This window comes from Oncorhynchus tshawytscha, linkage group LG03 (genome assembly GCF_018296145.1).
Source record: "Oncorhynchus tshawytscha isolate Ot180627B linkage group LG03, Otsh_v2.0, whole genome shotgun sequence".
Taxonomy (NCBI): Eukaryota; Metazoa; Chordata; class Actinopteri; order Salmoniformes; family Salmonidae; genus Oncorhynchus; species Oncorhynchus tshawytscha.
The window spans coordinates 72,811,971-72,831,365 of NC_056431.1; the positions used below are offsets into that span (position 1 = coordinate 72,811,971).

Below are 19,395 nucleotides of genomic sequence, written 5' to 3' on the forward strand. Positions count from 1 at the left end.
ATATCCATAAAAATGGTTATATCCATTTTGATGTTAAAAAATAAATATTTACAGAATGTGTCTTAGCTCAGTCTCTCAACATAGACGGTGTAGTGATCAAACTCAGCAAGTCACTCGAAAAACAAAGTGCTGCTAAACGTCATGTCCAGTCACCACTCTACTATTCGTTGGAACAAATAGGACATCTAGCTTTCGGTTGTCATAATAATGCAGTCTACTCCTTGTTATGCAAAGCCAGGGGATTTTCTCAACACTAAGAAATGTGGTTAAACTTTGTGGGCCACATCTGCCTCGCCAGCTGTGTTAAGGCTGTTGTGCTGTTCCATTCTGACCACAATAGAGCATGTCACACACTCTCCTACCAAGCCAGAGAGACAGAACAGGATGTCTGGATTCACCACTACCACCATCACCTCCAACATCACCACCTCCTCCACCCCCATCACCACCACTTCCTCCACAATCACTACTACTACCACTTCTAACACCACCACCACCTCCACAACTTCCTCCACAATAACTCCTTCCACCACTTCCACCAACACTTCTTCCACCACCTCCACCACCTCCTCCACTACTTATACCACAACCATGACTTCCTCCACAACCCCCACCACCACCACTTCAACCTCCACCACCACCACCACCACCAACTCCACTCTTTCCTCCATCACCTCCTCCACCACCTCCTATACCACCACATTCTCCACCACTTCCCCCACCACATCCTCTACCACTTCCACCACCATTCCCTCCAACACCTCCTCTTCCTCCACCACCACTTCCTCCACCACAATTTTTACCTCCTCCACCTCCTCCACCACAATTTCCTCCTCCACCTCCTTCACCTCCACCACCACCACCACCTCCACCTCCTTCACCACCACCACTTCCCCCACCACCATCTCCTCCACCACTACTTCCTCCACCTCCACCACTTCCTCCTCCACCTCCTCCACCACCTCATCCACCTCATCCACCTCAACCACCACTTCCTCTACCTCCACCACTTCCTCCACATCCACCACTTCCTCTAACACAACTACTTCCTCCACCATCCCCTCCTCCACCACCACATACTCCACCACCTCCTCCACCTCCACCACCACTTCCTCCACCACATCCTCCTCCACCACCAATTCCTCTACCACCACCACTTCGTCCACCACAACCACCACCTCCTCCTCCACCACATACACCTCCACCACCACCCCCACCTCCTCCATCATCAACACTTTCTCTAAAACCACCACTTTCTCTTTTTCCACCACTTCCTCTGCCACCTCAACGACCTCATCCACCACCTCCACCACCACTTTCTCAACTATCACCACCCCTTCCTCCACAACCACTTCCTCCACCACCTCCACCACCACTTCCTTCACCTCCTCCTCCACCACCTCCTCCACCTCCACCACCTCCAACACCACTTCCTCCACCACCACTTCCTACACCACCACCACTTCCTTCACCACTTCCTCCACCACCTCCTCCTCCTCCACCTCCACCACCACTTCCTCCACCACCACCCCCACCACCTCATCCACCTCCACCACCACTTCCTCCACCTCCACCACTTCCTCTAACACAACTACTTCCTCCACCATCCCCTCCTCCACCACCACATACTCCACCACCTCCTCCACCTCCACCACCACTTCCTCTAACACCACTACTTCCTCCACCACCTCCTCCTCCACCACCAATTCCTCTACCACCACCACTTCATCCACCACAACCACCACCTCCTCCTCCACCACATACACCTCCACCACCACCCCCACCTCCTCCATCATCAACACTTTCTCTAAAACCACCACTTTCTCTTTTTCCACCACTTCCTCTGCCACCTCAACCACCTCATCCACCGCCTCCACCACCACTTTCTCTACCATCACCACCACTTCCTCCACAACCACTTCCTCCACCACCACCACTTCCTTCACCACCTCCTCCACCACCTCCTCCTCCTCCACCACCACTTCCTCCACCACCATCTCCTCCGTCACCACTTTCTCCACCACCACCTCCTCCACCACCTTCTCAACCACTACCTTCCTCACCACTTCCTCCACCACCACTTCCCCCTAAACCATTTCCACCACCACATCCACCACCTCCACCTCCACCACCTCCACCACCAATTCCTTTAACACCACCACTTCCTCCACCACCACTTACTCCACCACCATCTCCTTCGACACCACTTTCTCCACCACCATTGCCTCCACCACCTTCTCAACCACCACCTTCCCCACCACCTCCACCACCACCACTTCCTTCACCTCCTCCTCCACCACTTCCTACTCCACCCCCACCACCCCTTCCAACACCACTTCCTCCACCACCACCTCATCCACCTCCACCACCACTTCCTCTAACACAACTACTTCCTCCACCATCCCCTCCTCCACCACCACATCCTCCACCACCTCCTCCACCTCCACCACCACTTCCTCCACCACTTCCTCCACCAACACTTCCCCCTACACCATTTCCAACACCACATCCACCAACACCAACCTCTCCCACCACCACCTCCACCACTTCCTCCACCTCCACACTTCCTCCACCACCACCACCTCCTCCACCTCCACCACCACTTCCTCCACCTCCACCACTTCCTCCACCACCACCACCTCCTCCAACTCCACCACCTCCTCCAACACCACTACTTCCTCCACCATCCCCTCCTCCACCACATCCTCCACCACTTCCTCCACCTCCACCACTTCCTCCACCACCACCACCTCCTCCAACTCCACTACTTCCTCCACCATCCCCTCCTCCACCACCTCCTCCTCCACCTCCACCACCACTTCCTCTAACACCACCACTCCCTCTAACACCACCACTTCCTCCACCACCTCCTACTCCACTTTTACCTCCACTTCCACCTCCACTACCTACACCACCACCACTTCTTCGACCACCACCTCCTGCTCACCCACCACTTCCTCTACCACCACTTCCTCCACCTCCACCATCACTCCCTCCACCACCTCCAACACCACCACCACCTCCTCCACCACCACCACTTCTCCCTCCACCACCTCTTCCAGCACTACCTCCTCCTCCAACTCCAACACCTCCTCCAACACCTCCTCTAACACCTCCACCACTTTCTCCACCATCTCCACCTCCACCACCTCCACCACCACTTCTCCCTCCACCCCTCCTCCACCTCCTCCACCTCCACCTCCACCACCACATCATCCTCCACCTTCACCACCTCTAATCCCTCCACCATCTCCTCCACCTCCACCACCACCACCACCTCCTCCACCAACTCCTCCACCTCCACCAATTTCTCCACCATCTCCACTTCTCCCTCCACCACCTCTTCCACCACTACCTCCTCCACCTCCTCCACCTCCACCACGTTCTCCACCACCTCCACCTCCACCACGTTCTCCACCACCACTTCTCCCTCCACCACCTCTTCCACCACTACCTCCTCCACCTCCACCACCTCCTCCACCTCCACCACCTCCACCACCAATTCCTTTAAAACCACCACTTCCTCCACCACCACTTACTCCACCACCATCTCCTTCGACACCACTTTCTCCACCACCTTCTCCACCACCATTGCCTCCACCACCTTCTCAACCACCACCTTCCCCACCACCTCCTCCTCCACCACTTCCTACTCCACCCCCACCACCACTTCCAACACCACTTCCTCCACCACCTCCACCACCTCATCCACCTCCACCACCACTTCCTCTACCTCCACCACTTCCTCCACCACCACATACTCCACCACCTCCTCCTCCACCACCACTTCCTCTAACACCACTACTTCCTCCACCACCTCCTCCTCCACCACCAATTCCTCTACCACCACCACTTCGTCCACCGCAACCACCACCTCTTCCTCCACCACATACACCTCCACCACCACCCCCACCTCCTCCATCATCAACACTTTCTCTAAAACCACCACTTTCTCTTTTTCCACCACTTCCTCTGCCACCTCAACCACCCCATCCACCACCTCCTCCACCACTTTCTCTACCATCACCACCACTTCCTCCACAACCACTTCCTCCACCACCACCACCACTTCCTTCACCACCTCCTCCACCACCACCTCCTCCACCTCCACCACCACTTCCTCCACCACCATCTCCTCCGTCACCACTTTCTCCACCACCACCTCCTCCACCACCTTCTCAACCACTACCTTCCTCACCACTTCCTCCACCACCACTTCCCCCTAAACCATTTCCACCACCACATCCACCACCTCCACCTCCACCACCTCCACCACAAATTCCTTTAACACCACCACTTCCTCCACCACCACTTACTCCACCACCATCTCCTTCGTCACCACTTTCTCCACCACCTTCTCCACCACCATTGCCTCCACCACCTTCTCAACCACCACCTTCCCCACCACCTCCACCACCACCACTTCCTTCACCTCCTCCTCCACCACTTCCTACTCCACCCCCACCAAAACTTCCAACACCACTTCCTCCACCACCACCTCATCCACATCCACCACCACTTCCTCTAACACCACTACTTCCTCCACCACCTCCTCCTCCACCACCAATTCCTCTACCACCACCACTTCGTCCACCGCAACCACCACCTCCTCCTCCACCACATACACCTCCACCACCACCCCCACCTCCTCCATCATCAACACTTTCTCTAAAACCACCACATCATGTGGACGGGGAAGGAAGAGAGCAGAGTTGGGTTGGGGAGGAGGGGACGGCAGGGGGGTCTGATTTGTCTACAGGGGGTCCATCCTGTCTGGGTCTACTGGTAGCAGCAGCTGTAGGGAGGACAGAGGGAGGTTCTAGCTGAGACAGTGGGTGGACATGGTTCCACAGAACACCAGGAACAACAGAACATCCTTTAGAACTCCTTGAAGAGCGTGAGGTTATGTCTGCACTCCACACGCAAACTCTGTAGACCTGTCAAATGTTTTATTAAAGATACGATCAACTGCTGAGCTGTTTCAATGCATATTATTGAATATGAGTGACAACTTCCAATGGAGACTTTGAACAACCCTGAAATTATGTTCAAGCTTTACGGCTGCAATATTACTATTATTATTAATTACTAAAACACTAATTACCAATGAAACACCCATTATTTCAAAAAGTATATAAAAAATAATGTAACCTTTATTTAACTAGGCAAGTCAGTTAAGAACAAATTCTTATTTACAATGATGGCCTACACATTATTGGTTAGGGTTATGAACTTTATGTTGGAGATCATTTCCTTTCAGATTAAAGGATTAACACTGATTGCATTAAGCCTCTAAACCCAGACTAAATCATCATCTTCTTAAAGGGATTTTTTTCCTCTTCTTAACTTCAGATTATTACCAAGGCTTTTAAAGGTTAAAAAAAAGATTGGCTAAAGTTATTGTGTGCACTTTGTTGTCAAACTTCTGATTCTGAGCAAGACCTTTTTATTTGAAACGCGTAAGAAAACATTTGATCTATAATAGGAAACTGGTTTACTGAGATAAGAGAATATATTTAAATAGCAGGGGACAACTGCTGGATTCATATTTAGATAAGAAAATAGCTTTCAACTGACACAAACCCTGATGAGTTATATGTGTCCCCATACAAATAAATACAACTTGCTACATTAGCATTGGTCTAGGACTGTTTAATCTTCTACATTACTACTTTTAGCTCAGTGTAGTCCCTGATCCTGTATGCAATGTTTCAGTCGGAAAATATAATTACAGCCTTCCTTCTTAATGCGAGTCGTTTAATGGGAAACATTCTTGCTCCCACTATGACTGACAGACCACTGGAAGGATCTGCTTTGTTTTATTCTCAATTGGCAGCTCGGTATTCAGTCTTCTAGAACTCTGTTCAGCTTCCACTCCATGTGAAACCAAGGGAATGTGTGTTATTTAAATGACATGTTAATGATCAAAAAAGGAAGTATAAAGAGTCTACTTTTTGTAGTTGAGCTAACTAGTGTTATTTAATTCTCACTATATACTTGTAGTGTCGTAAGAAATTAAAATAAATGTGTGTGTGTGTGCCTTGAAAAACATTTCAAATATTGGTATCCCCAAGGAGAGAGATCATGTTTCTATTTATTGGCTTAGATCATCTGCATGACAGGATACTTTAGCACAATTGGGATACAGATGCTATGGACATGTTGGAACTTGAAATACATTTTGGGCCAACCTCAATATGTTCCTGTTCTGGCACTCGATTCTAAACAATTGTTGTTTTATAAAAATGTGTTATCACTCTACTTCATCATATTCACCAAAAGGGCGTTCCTAATACAGAAACTGTGTTGCCATCCAACTTTCAAACAATCAGAGAATTGTTCAACTGAACTGCAACAAGGAGCAGCTCTCCTCTCCTCATAGCTATAGATATTATGTATCCAGATGTTGTCATGCAGACAGTCCAGAGCAGTCATCTGCTTGTTAACAAATTATTTGAAAAAACCTGATCTTGTAAACAGATGTTTTTTTAATTATTATGTGCCTTCTCAGAAGTGACTGTAAAATAGATAGAATCTGAAATATCGCTCCACAGCTCTTGTTTCTTCTCCATACTATTCTTGCTTTGTAATGCTACTGGAGTCATCAACAAAATATGAATGTAGTGTTGGGAAATATTGTCAAGTGTGTGCATGTTGATTTCTGCAACTGATATTACAGACCATGGATCTGTGTTGTTTCAGGTGAGACTGCAATAGAAGAAGCATTATCAACTTTATTCACCCAGATGAGAACAAAGTCTTATTTGCAATGACAGGCTGGCCAATCATCACAAATGTTGAGTGTATGTCATTTTCTTGTCCCTCTTAGGATAGTTTGGGGGGATTTCAAGATAAAGAATTTCAACACAGGGGGGAATAAAACTAAAAAAGATCCCAGAATGTAAATCATCAGAAACACCCCACTGGTTCTTGATCTATATTCCCCAAAGGTAATTACCAGTATTCACTGGAGACAACGTTGTGAAGGCTATGTTAGCTAACATTTCAAGGCATACCTTTAATTCAATTATACTGCTGACTAGATAGATTGCGGCAAACATTGGTGATCAGACTAAAGTAGTAGACAGTGATAAATCTAGTTTCCAACCATATAATCATGTGTTTTATGCCTCAAAGAAACATCAAGTGAAAGCAAGCAGCAATTAAGCAGAAGATAGGACTTGATAATAAGCAGCCATTGTAATTTATTGGAGTCAGTGAAACTGAGGTAATTTCTTCAAGGTTTTTCAAAGTCCAGTTAGCATACAGATGACTTGTCTTTAGGGAGGTTGGGAGATTCCTGTTCGCTCCACACCCATATGATCTCCCCCTTGTGATGATGAAATCATTCCTTTTCAAACATCGCAATGAATCCTGCAGGGTTTAAAGTAATTAGCTGAGAAATCCAATTTGGCTTTTTTCTAATAACAATGGGTTTGTTGCCTGTCGGCGTAGGATGACGAATAGGAAGATGATCCATTCTGTTCCAGATGTCTTTATTTTCCAGAGTCTCTGAGGAATAAACTGTTAGGATGAAAGAACACTTATCCTCATAATCAGGAACTGATTTTCCACTCACAGCTAACACAGTTAGTCCTGGGAAACACACTGACAGCTAACATTTGATAGTCCTGGGAAACACACTGACAGCTAACACAGCTGGTCCTAGTAAATACACTGACAGCTAACACAGTTAGTCCTGGGAAACACACTCACAGCTAACATTTGCTAGTCCTGGGAAACACACTGACAGCTAACACAGCTGGTCCTAGTAAATACACTGACAGCTACTAACACAGCTGGTCCTAGTAAATACACTGACAGCTAACACAGTTAGTCCTAGGAAACACACTGACAGCTAACACAGCTGGTCCTAGTAAACACACTGACAGCTAACACAGCTAGTCCTAGTAAACACACTGACAGCTAACACAGCTAGTCCTAGTAAACACACTGACAGCTAACACAGCTGGTCCTAATAAACACACTGACAGATACTAACACAGCTAGTCATAGTAAACACACTGACAGCTAACACAGCTGGTCCTACAAAACACACTGACAGCTAACACAGCTAGTCATAGTAAAAACACTGACAGCTAACACAACTGGTCCTACAAAACACACTGACAGCTAACACAGCTAGTCATAGTAAAAACACTGACAGCTAACACAGCTGGTCCTAATAAACACACTGACAGATACTAACACAGCTAGTCCTAGTAAACACACTGACAGCTAACACTGCTGGTCCTAGTAAACACACTGACAACTAACACAGCTAGTCCTAGTAAACACACTGACAGCTAACACAGCTGGTCCTAGTAAACACACTGACAACTAACACAGCTGGTCCTAGTAAACACACTGACAGCTAACACAGCTGGTCCTAGTAAACACACTGACAGATACTAACACAGCTAGTCCTAGTAAACACACTGACAGCTAACACTGCTGGTCCTAGTAAACACACTGACAACTAACACAGCTAGTCCTAGTAAACACACTGACAGCTAACACAGCTGGTCCTAGTAAACACACTGACAACTAACACAGCTGGTCCTAGTAAACACACTGACAGCTAACACAGCTGGTCCTAGCAAAAACACTGACAGCTAACACAGTTGGTCCTAGCAAACACAGTGACTTTCCTCCTATTTCGATTTTTCATTTGGCTTTTACAAGTTCCAAAGTTACAGCCTATTAGGTGTCGAACCGAGACGTTCTCCCACCATATGGGTGGGTCGGGGGATGGATATTTGAGAGTATTTTCAGAGTATTACGAAGGTGAATTTATAGGGAAATAGTTGTACACTGTGTTTGTGGAAAGAACTGTAAAGGTAAAGGCGTTACCGTAATTCAGCTACCCTGGGGGCAGAGGGCCCAGCTCTCTGTGCTCCTGTGTAAACTTGTAAGGCAGATGAGAAGCAGAGTGTGAGTCAATAAACTATGTGTGTGTGTACCCACCCTGATGAAGAGGTGGGTACAGCAGTGAGACAGAATAACTTCCAACATCCTGTCTTCTGTCTGTTTTCACCAGAGGAATCCTCTACTGGCTGACTGCTGTCTCACGGAGACATTCTGTCTGGTTCTACTTTTCTGACATTATTCAGCTGGGAGAGACAGTCTCAAACATGGCAGGATTGGCAGCCATGGGGAGCCAGGTAAGATGCACACTGTACAGCAGGGATCATCGACTAAATTCAGCCGTGGGCCTACCTTTTTCTTGAGCGGATGGTCAGGGGGCTGAAACATAATTGCAAACCTTGTTTACATTTGTATACGATCGCATAGTATCTCTCTGTTATGTATGGGAATACTTTGGAACATATTTCCAAAATTATAATAATATTTGACTAAAACATAATAATTTCAAATCTTGCTTACATTTGAATACGATCATATAACATATAACTCTATTAGGAGTGGAAATGCTTTGGTGTTTCTACAATCTTTAATGTTCAACAATATATATACATGTGAATATATGTATGTATGTATGTATGTATGTATGTATGCATGTATGTATGTATGTATGTATGTATGTATGTATGTATGTATGTATGTATGTATGTATGTATGTGTATGTATGTGTATTTATGTCTATATATATACAGTTGAAGTTGGAAGTTTACATACACTTAGGTTGGAGTCATTAAAACTCATTTTTCAACCATTCCAAAAATGATAGATTTGGCAAGTCGGTTAGGACATCTACTTTGTGCATGACACAAGTAATTTTTCCCAAAATTGTTTACAGACAGATTATTTCACTTAATTCACTGTATCACAATTCTAGTGGGTCAGAAGTTTACATACACTAAGTTGACTGTGCCTTTAAACAGCCTTTAAACAAAATTCCAGAAAATGATGTCATGGCTTTAGAAGCTTCTGATAGGCTAATTGACATCATTTGAGTCAATTGGAGGTACCTGTGGATGTATTTCAAGGCCTACCTTCAAACTTAGTGTTCTTTGCTTGACATCATGGGAAAATCAAAAGAAATCAGCCAAGAGCTAAAAAAAAAATTGTAGATTATAAGAAGTCTGGTTCAACACCTGAAGGTACCACGTTCATCTGTACAAACAATAGTGTGCAAGTATAAACACCATGGAACCACGCAGCCTTCATGACGGTCAGGAAGGAGACGTGTTCCGTCTCCTAGAGATGAACGTACTTTGGTGTGAGAAGTGCAAATCAATCCCAGAACAACAGCAAAGGACCGTGTGAAGAGGCTGGAGGAAACAGGTACAAAAGTATCTGTATCCACAGTAAAACCAGTCCTATATCAACCTGACCTGAAATGCCGCTCAGCAAGGAAGAAGCCACTGCTACAAAACTGCCATAAAAAAGCCAGACTATGGTTTGCAACTGCACATGGGGACAAAGATCGTACTTTTTGGAGAAATGTCCTCTGGTCTGATGAAACAAAAATAGAACTGTTTGGCCATAATGACCATCGTAATGTTCGGAGGAAAAAGGGGAGGCTTGCAAGCCGAAGAACACCATCCCAACCGTGAAGCACGGGGTGGCAGCATCATGTTGTGGGGTTGCTTTGCTGCAGGAGGGACTGGTCTACTTCACACCAGTCCAATTATGTGGATATATTGAAGCAACATCTCAAGACATCAGTCAGGAAGTTAAAGCTTGGTCGCAAATGGGCCTTCCAAATGGACAATGACCCTATGTGCAAAACTGATAGAGACATACCCCAAGCGACTTACAGCTGTAATCGCAGCAAAAGGTGGCGCTACAAAGTATTAACTTAAGGGGGCTGAATAATTTTGCACGTCCAATTTTTCAGTTTTTGATTTGTTAAAAAAGTTTGAAATATCCAATAAATGTCGTTCCACTTCATGATTGTGTACCACTTGTTGTTGATTCTTCACAAAAAAAAACAGTTTTATATCTTTATGTTTGAAGCCTGAAATGTGGCAAAAGGTCGCAAAGTTCAAGGGGGCCGAATACTTTCGCAAGGCACTGTATATAACTGGCACCACCAGTTGGGGAACCCTGCTATAGAGGTCTACAGATGTAGTATCCTAATTTGATCACCCGGTTGGAAGAGATCTTTCCTGAAAATGTTAAACTTGTAGTGTATTTGAGGTTTTAAATGGCTTCTGAAGTTTGTAATTTCCATTTTGAAATGTTCCCTTAAGAAAGAATGTATCAATCCCTACAAAAATGTCCATTCATTATAATCCACATAATAATTGACATTTCCTTTTGCTACAGGATTATTTTTCTGATGTAGCAAACTGGTCCAAATTAAGATCCTACATATGTAAGGACAAATGACAACAATGTGTGATGAAACTGTGAATTGTGTTCATGATTGAGTTTTTGCATAACTTTCTCCATGACTTTCACTTGCGTCTCTCAGCTTCTAAATTGTTGCTGACTCAACATTGTTGTCTCCCCTGCACATTGTGCGCGAGGCAGATAATGTGATTTGATTAGGGATTGCAGAGTGATTAGGATAACACATCCTCAGTATTGCCTTAGAAGGACTATAAAAAGACTTCATCAATCTCTTTTAAATGAATATTCATGAGACTCAGAGCCCAACGTTGTTTGGATTTTTCTTCCACTCTGATAAACAGCAGAATAGCAATGGGCTGTAAGTGAATTACTGTGACTGGTCTGTGTGTGTGTGTGTGTGTGTGTGTGTGTGTGTGTGTGTGTGTGTGTGTGTGTGTGTGTGTGTGTGTGTGTGTGTGTGTGTGTGTGTGTGTGTGTGTGTGTGCGTGTGTGTGTGAGAGAGGAAGTGTGTGTTCAGATTAAGGAGGAGCAGGAATTGCTGAGGTAGAGTAAGTTAAGACTGGTGTGAAAATGAATCATACCATCTGAGACAAAGAGGAAACCGGTCTGACAGGTCCAGTGAGTTACCAGGTACCACAAAGAGGAACCGGTCTGACCAGGTCCAGTGAGTTACCAGGTACCACAAAGAGACCACTAAGACCGGTCTGACCCAGTGAGTTACCAGGTACCACTAAGGTCTGACAGGTCCAGTGAGTTACCAGGTACCACAAAGAGGAACCGGTCTGACAGGTCCAGTGAGTTACCAGGTACCACTAAGAGGAAACCGGTCTGTCAGGTCCAGTGAGTTACCAGGTACCACAAAGAGGAACCGGTCTGTCAGGTCCAGTGAGTTACCAGGTACCACAAAGAGGAAACTGGTCTGACAGGTCCAGTGAGTTACCAGGTACCACTAAGAGGAAACCGGTCTGACAGGTCCAGTGAGTTACCAGGTACCACAAAGAGAAACCGATCTGACAGGTCCAGTGAGTTACCAGGTACCACTAAGAGGAAACCGGTCTGACAGGTCCAGTGAGTTACCAGGTACCACTAAGAGGAAACCGGTCTGACAGGTCCAGTGAGTTACCAGGTACCACAAAGAGAAACCGGTCTGACAGGTCCAGTGAGTTACCAGGTACCACTAAGAGGAAACCGGTCTGACAGGTCCAGTGAGTTACCAGGTACCACTAAGAGGAAACCGGTCTGACAGGTCCAGTGAGTTACCAGGTACCACTAAGAGGAAACCGGTCTGACAGGTCCAGTGAGTTACCAGGTTACCAGGTACCACTAAGACCACAACCACAAGAGGAAAGGTCCCAGGTCTGACAGGTCCAGTGAGTTACCAGGTACCACAAAGAGGAAACCGGTCTGACAGGTCCAGTGAGTTACCAGGTACCACTAAGAGGAAACCGGTCTGACAGGTCCAGTGAGTTACCAGGTACCACTAAGAGGAAACCGGTCTGACAGGTCCAGTGAGTTACCAGGTACCACTAAGAGGAACCGGTCTGACAGGTCCAGTGAGTTACCAGGTACCACTACCAGAGGAAACCGGTCTGACAGGTCCAGTGAGTTACCAGGTACCACTAAGAGTGAAACCACTAAGGTCTGACAGGTCCAGTGAGTTACCAGGTACCACTAAGAGGAAACCGGTCTGACAGGTCCAGTGAGTTACCAGGTACCACAAAGAGGAACCGGTCTGACAGGTCCAGTGAGTTACCAGGTCTAAGAGGAAACCGGTCTGACAGGTCCAGTGAGTTACCAGAGTAAGAGGAAACCGGTCTGACAGGTCCAGTGAGTTACCAGGTACCACTAAGAGGAAACCGGTCTGACAGGTCCAGTGAGTTACCAGGTACCACTAAGAGGAAACCGGTCTGACAGGTCCAGTGAGTTACCAGGTACCACTAAGAGGAAACCGGTCTGACAGGTCCAGTGAGTTACCAGGTACCACTAAGAGGAAACCGGTCTGACAGGTCCAGTGAGTTACCAGGTACCACTAAGAGGAAACCGGTCTGACAGGTCCAGTGAGTTACCAGGTACCACTAAGAGGAAACCGGTCTGACAGGTCCAGTGAGTTACCAGGTACCACTAAGAGGAAACCGGTCTGACAGGTCCAGTGAGTTACCAGGTACCACTAAGAGGAAACCGGTCTGACAGGTCCAGTGAGTTACCAGGTACCACTAAGAGGAAACCGGTCTGACAGGTCCAGTGAGTTACCAGGTACCACTAAGAGGAAACCGGTCTGTCAGGTCCAGTGAGTTACCAGGTACCACTAAGAGGAAACCGGTCTGACAGGTCCAGTGAGTTACCAGGTACCACTAAGAGGAAACCGGTCTGACAGGTCCAGTGAGTTACCAGGTACCACTAAGAGGAAACCGGTCTGACAGGTCCAGTGAGTTACCAGGTACCACTAAGAGGAAACCGGTCTGACAGGTCCAGTGAGTTACCAGGTACCACTAAGAGGAAACCGGTCTGAGTTACAGGTCCAGTGAGTTACCAGGTACCACTAAGAGGAAACCGGTCTGACAGGTCCAGTGAGTTACCAGGTACCACTAAGAGGAAACCGGTCTGACAGGTCCAGTGAGTTACCAGGTACCACTAAGAGGAAACCGGTCTGACAGGTCCAGTGAGTTACCAGGTACCACTAAGAGGAAACCGGTCTGACAGGTCCAGTGAGTTACCAGGTACCACTAAGAGGAAACCGGTCTGACAGGTCCAGTGAGTTACCAGGTACCACTAAGAGGAAACCGGTCTGACAGGTCCAGTGAGTTACCAGGTACCACTAAGAGGAAACCGGTCTGACAGGTCCAGTGAGTTACCAGGTACCACTAAGAGGAAACCGGTCTGACAGGTCCAGTGAGTTACCAGGTACCACTAAGAGGAAACCGGTCTGACAGGTCCAGTGAGTTACCAGGTACCACTAAGAGGAAACCGGTCTGTCGTTGGCTTATTAAACAGAAAAAGGAATGCGTTCTACAGGGGGCTGGTGGCATCTTAATTGGGGAGAACGGGCTCGTGGAAATGACTGGGGCAGAATAGTGGAATGGTATCAAATGCATGAAACACATGGTTTCCAGGTATTTGATGCCATTATTATGAGCCGTTCTCAGAAGCCCCCTGTGAATTGAATACTTATTGTTCAGGCAAACATTTAACTGTCAGGCGGCTACTGTACTTAAGTACAGAGGGTTTCCATTCCATGTAACTTTACACTATAAAGCTTATCATTTTGAAATAAACCTTATGGCATAGATCTTAACCTAAAGCTTTTAGGTTAAAATGACACCAATGCCATGTTATTTTAGGAAAGGATAAAGTACATATAACTGTGCCAACACTTGTAAAAGTGGGAATCTGGTATATTAATTTGGTTTCCTCAAAGAAGCATCTGGTGGTGTTTGAACACTCCAGAGACTCCATATTAAAGGGACTGAATGAGTAGTATTTTCTCTCTTCATTAATCTCTAGTGTCTTTACATTTTAGCAGATGCTCTTATCCAGAACAATTTAATGTAGTGAATGCATACATTTTCCTACTTGTGCCCCATGGGAATTGAACCCAGAACCCTGCTATTGCAAGCACCATGCTCTAACAACTGAGCCAAACGGAACCTTTCTCTCACTTCTGGACTGAATTACTTACCCAGATCCTTTTTGTCACTAATATCTCATGAATAATGTGGATTTCTTGTGATTTTTGTATTTACGTTTAATTTTTGTTTCTCTCCCTTTATCACCTCTTAAATTCCACTTCAGCCTCAATTACTGTTCTCCTTAATGAGAAATACAGTAAACCCATGCAGTACATCATAGATCAAGAGAGGCAAGGCCATCAGGGAGTGTGAGTTCCCCAGACCTGGGTGTTGTGAAGGAACACGACTCTGTGTTGATGTGAGCCCCAGTGTTGTGCCATAGTAGTGACTGTGGAAAGAGAGATGTTGAGTCTGTGTGTCAGTCACCACAACGTGTGGTTGGATACTCCTCCGCTGTTGTAGGCTGGAGCACAAGCTCCCGTTCTCAGAGAAGACAATCTGAGCTCAAGGGATGAGGCGACTGTTTAACCCATTTTGAAATGGGAGTCTATTGTACGAGCCAAGTTTGGGGAATGTGTCCTGCAAATACTTTAAAGCATGTGAGATACATATGGAGAAGGAGTGAAATAATGATATTCTGCATTCCTCAAGTAGGTCAAAGCAATGAAGCTTTCAGCTTTGTCAGTAAACTGATAGACTACTTAACACCAACCTAACCAGAACCTTCTCAATTATCATGTAGCACAACAATGATATATTCCAACAAGTGATAGCTAACTTATATCCACTGTGATAAGCTATTCTGCCATCCAACAACCCAGCATGTGGCCATTCGCAGTGAGGGAATAAAGTAGTGTTAGTGTTTTGATGATCCCTCAGAGCCAGTAGTCTAGTTAGGATGGAATGCACCCAGCCACACCCAGAGCTCAGACCCAGAGCTCAGACCCAGACCTAGACCCAGAGCTCAGACCCAGAGCTCAGTCCTAGACCCAGACCTAGACCCAGAGCTCAGACCTAGACCCAGAGCCCAGACCCAGAGCTCTGACCTAGACCCAGAGCCCAGACCCAGAGCTCGGACCCAGACCCAGACCCAGAGCTCCGACCCAGACCCAGACCCAGACCTAGACCCAGAGTCCAGACTCAGAGCTCCGACATAGGTCTCTAACAGCTGGGCTCCCGCAGTGCTCAGCCTGTCCCAGAATAGGTCACAGTAGTCTAGATAGTAGTAGTCTAGTCTCCACTTTGTTCAGTTTTTTAAGACTGTCTGTTTGTGGGAGGATACAAGGCACAGTACAATAGGGTCTGTATTAAAGTTGAAGATGATGATTTGATCAGGGGTATTGTTAGCTGTGTAAATGTATGACCTGGACATTTCTCATCTGAATTGAGAAAAACTGCTTTAAAGTGTCAATCAGCAGTTGAAACAATTACAAAGCCAAATCCCCACCCCTGTTTCTTTAAAAATCTGAGGGATAGGGCTGGACAAATTCCTAGAGAGAACTATGGATGCAAGGACTGACCATCCATGATATCAAAAAATTGTAGTTTTAACCATGTTTTGAGGCTACCTTATATAGTGTTTGTCAACATTTTGCTTTGTTTACAAACATTGGAGTAAAACAAGCTTATATTTTTGGTTCTCATGGAGACAGTTGAACTGAGCTCCTGAGTTGTTTCTGAGTTATATTCTTCAAATATCAATGGTTACATTTCATTCATTCAGAAGCCCTGCAAATTGCCCCTTTAAGTTGTGATGATGCTTAATGAAGACATCTCATAGTCTAACAGAGTCTCAGAAAACCCTCAGGACCTGCTGGAAGCAATTATAGGGCTCTCCAAGCAGTAAAGAATGTGGCCTGGCTTTCACCACAGTCCTACAAAAGAATGATACATTTTTCAAGAAAAAATTAAGCAAACAGTCTTTGGCAATGGGCTATTCTGTGGAACTAAACACAACACATGATCTTATTTTCCCATAAGTTACTCCCTGTTTAACTGGGAAAACGACAGATATTCAGCGTCACATTGTGCTGCTCTTAACCACAGATCATAACTCATCCCTGCTGTTCTTTTCTGAGGGATTTATCTGTGCTGGACATTTGAGTCATACATTGTCTGCAGGCTTTGTGTCCAAGTTGTGGGTTTGTAGAGTGAGCCAGGCTAGCTAGTCATAACCTGCCTCATCGTAAACAGTCTAATCCTGACATTTGTCTTTGAAAGGAGATTACATGACCTCTGACCTTTTGAGGAGCCAGGTATCAGGAACACAGTGGACCACCAGAGGTGAAACTCCAAAGTTATTTTGTAGTCTTAATCATGGTACAAGTGTTGTTTGATACACATACCAGCACTGTTGTGATATTTTAAGTGTCTACAGCGTATCAGTAGTAATATCTACAGAATAATATCGACTAGGAATGCCCCACCCAAGCAACATGGGAGATTTAGACATCCTTATATTGCACTGTTAAACAGCATACAGATCCTCCAATACTTTTTCTATGCTCCTGATAACGTCCTACACTGTGTCAGTTCAGATCATGGCTGCTGTTGGTTGGCTACAGCTTGTGTGAGAGAGAGAACTGCATGGCATCTGATACCACAGGGCTGGCAGGCAGGGCCGTAGCCATGGAGCCAATCACGCTGTAGTGTACCGTAGCAGCCTACACCCAGAGGAAAAGCATCACTTCCAGGTCAATGACTCCTATAGCCCCTCATAGACAACTATATGTTATCCGGGCTAATCAGAAAGCAGTTCAACGGTTGTTTACATTCAGTGGATCTCTTGCTGTGGCATATATACATTTGGCTTTCTAGTTCCACTCGCTAGACACTTAACCACAGCTTCTCAAACTGAAAACAACAAACAAAGGTTACGAGGATACTAGGCATCGGCATTGCTATTCTATTGCTATTCTATAAGTCATATTTTTGATAAGAGTTAAAAGTATGTTCATTAGTTATTGTAGGACTCTGTGAATTTCTATATTGATTTGTAGGAATTTCTATAGTGATTTATACCACAGTGTTGCTGAATACTCGTTTTTGATTGGCTAGAAGGGAATTCTCAAATGGGTATTAAAACCAGATAACTTACAGTTGGAAAAGATATCGGGACTCTGTTCGAATAGATATTCCGGACACCTTGAAATCATGACGCAATATGTACACAACTGTATATGCTACATAGTTACAGAAAGCTAAACCAACAACCACACAAACCCGAAATTGGATACATTGTAAATACAGGTTCAAGGAGGAAAAACTTCCAGCATTGATTTGTTTTTGCAGACATCTATTTATTGGGAGCATCTGATGACCTTACGTGGTGAGTGCTGACCATGGTTTTCTCTGGTCTCTACTGTTGCAGTCATGACACAAGTGGCTCTATGTTGTCAAATCCTCCCATGTTTCTAGTTTGACCATCTGTTGTAATCTTGGCAGGTCTTGGCAGGTTTCCTAGCAACAAACTATTTAACTAAGGTAGCTAGCTTCTAGCCTAGAGTTTGATATGTAATGCGCTTTCCTCGTAATGTACAGTGTTGAGTGTCTTGACGAGAAGCCAACATTTTCTAGCTTTGCCAGGCAAACTTAGGCATCGTCTTTAATTTGGATGTACCCAAATGAATGTCAATAGAAAACAGCTTAAACGAATGCTAATGCAGCTACTTTGCTTTTATTCTGACCGCAGAGGTCGTGACTGTGTTAGCCATAGTCAGTTGGCTATAGTTAGTTAGCCATAGTTAGTTGGCTATAGTTAGTTAGCCATAGTTAGTTAGTTAGTTAGCCATAGTTAGTTGGCTATAGTTAGTTAGCCATAGTTAGTTGGCTAGCTAGCAAGCATGGGACAAGAACGTTGCCAGCGAGCATGGCAGTGAAACATATAAAACAAACAACCAGTGCTTATCTTGGGTCGGAGCGGTCTGGAGGGTCGTACCAGCACCTCCAACTGCGTTTCAGCTCCTCCATAAGACAAAATGTCCGATCACCGGCCTGGATTCACACAAAAAGTTTGAACAAAGCGGAATGAAGGCAGGAGCGGCATTGAATAGCAACGGAGTGTGAGAATTCATGTCCTTATTTCGCTTTGTTTAAGTTTATTTGCTGCTAGTCTGTGAATCCGGTGTATGCGTGCCAGTCTACAGTATATGGTGCCAGCTTCAGAATGCACAGATTGAGAATGTGCCAGATTGAATGGGCAGGATACGGTGTTCCAAGTTGCCAAACGAGGGTTCTTATGGTCTTGAAAATCTTGGAAAAGTCATGGAATTTTAATATAGTGTTTTCCTCTTTCCTAAATATATCATCACTCACTTAAAAGTCGACATATCAGACATGATCAGAATTAGGCCAGCACACACAGTGTGATGTGCATCATCTGTGTGAGTGTGCCGTGCCGTTGCCCGAAGAGAGAGACACATTTCAGAAGTAGCTAGCCAATCAAAATAATTAAATTGTTACGCTCGTTGTTGGAAGGATCGGACCAAGGTGCAACGTGGTAGGCGTACATTTTAATTTAAACTAAATGTAACGTTGAGTAGAGCTAAGCAGCACAGTACCAAAAGCA

At 45.6% G+C, this 19,395-nt stretch overlaps 2 protein-coding genes and 1 pseudogene across 2 annotated transcripts in view; all 3 read left to right on the forward strand.

The window, feature by feature from the left end:
* Positions 1-604: 604 nt before the first annotated feature.
* On the forward strand, positions 605-2,812 carry LOC121846240 (basic proline-rich protein-like; the record flags this gene model as incomplete). Its single annotated transcript, XM_042320103.1, has 5 exons — positions 605-965; positions 1,056-1,224; positions 1,354-1,791; positions 1,921-2,463; positions 2,566-2,812. Coding segments are annotated over 5 exons (1,758 nt in total), but the record flags the coding sequence as incomplete, so codon positions are not given.
* Positions 2,813-2,968: 156 nt separating this feature from the next.
* Positions 2,969-4,827, forward strand: LOC121846241 (annotated as a pseudogene).
* A 4,146-nt stretch (positions 4,828-8,973) lies between these two features.
* The window catches only part of LOC112243139 (E3 ubiquitin-protein ligase Midline-1), a 76,447-nt gene continuing 66,025 nt past the window's right edge, over positions 8,974-19,395 (forward strand). The window contains exon 1 of the mRNA XM_042319984.1: positions 8,974-9,164. The gene's annotated coding sequence lies outside the window, so the exon portion shown is untranslated. The remainder of the gene's footprint in view (positions 9,165-19,395) is intronic.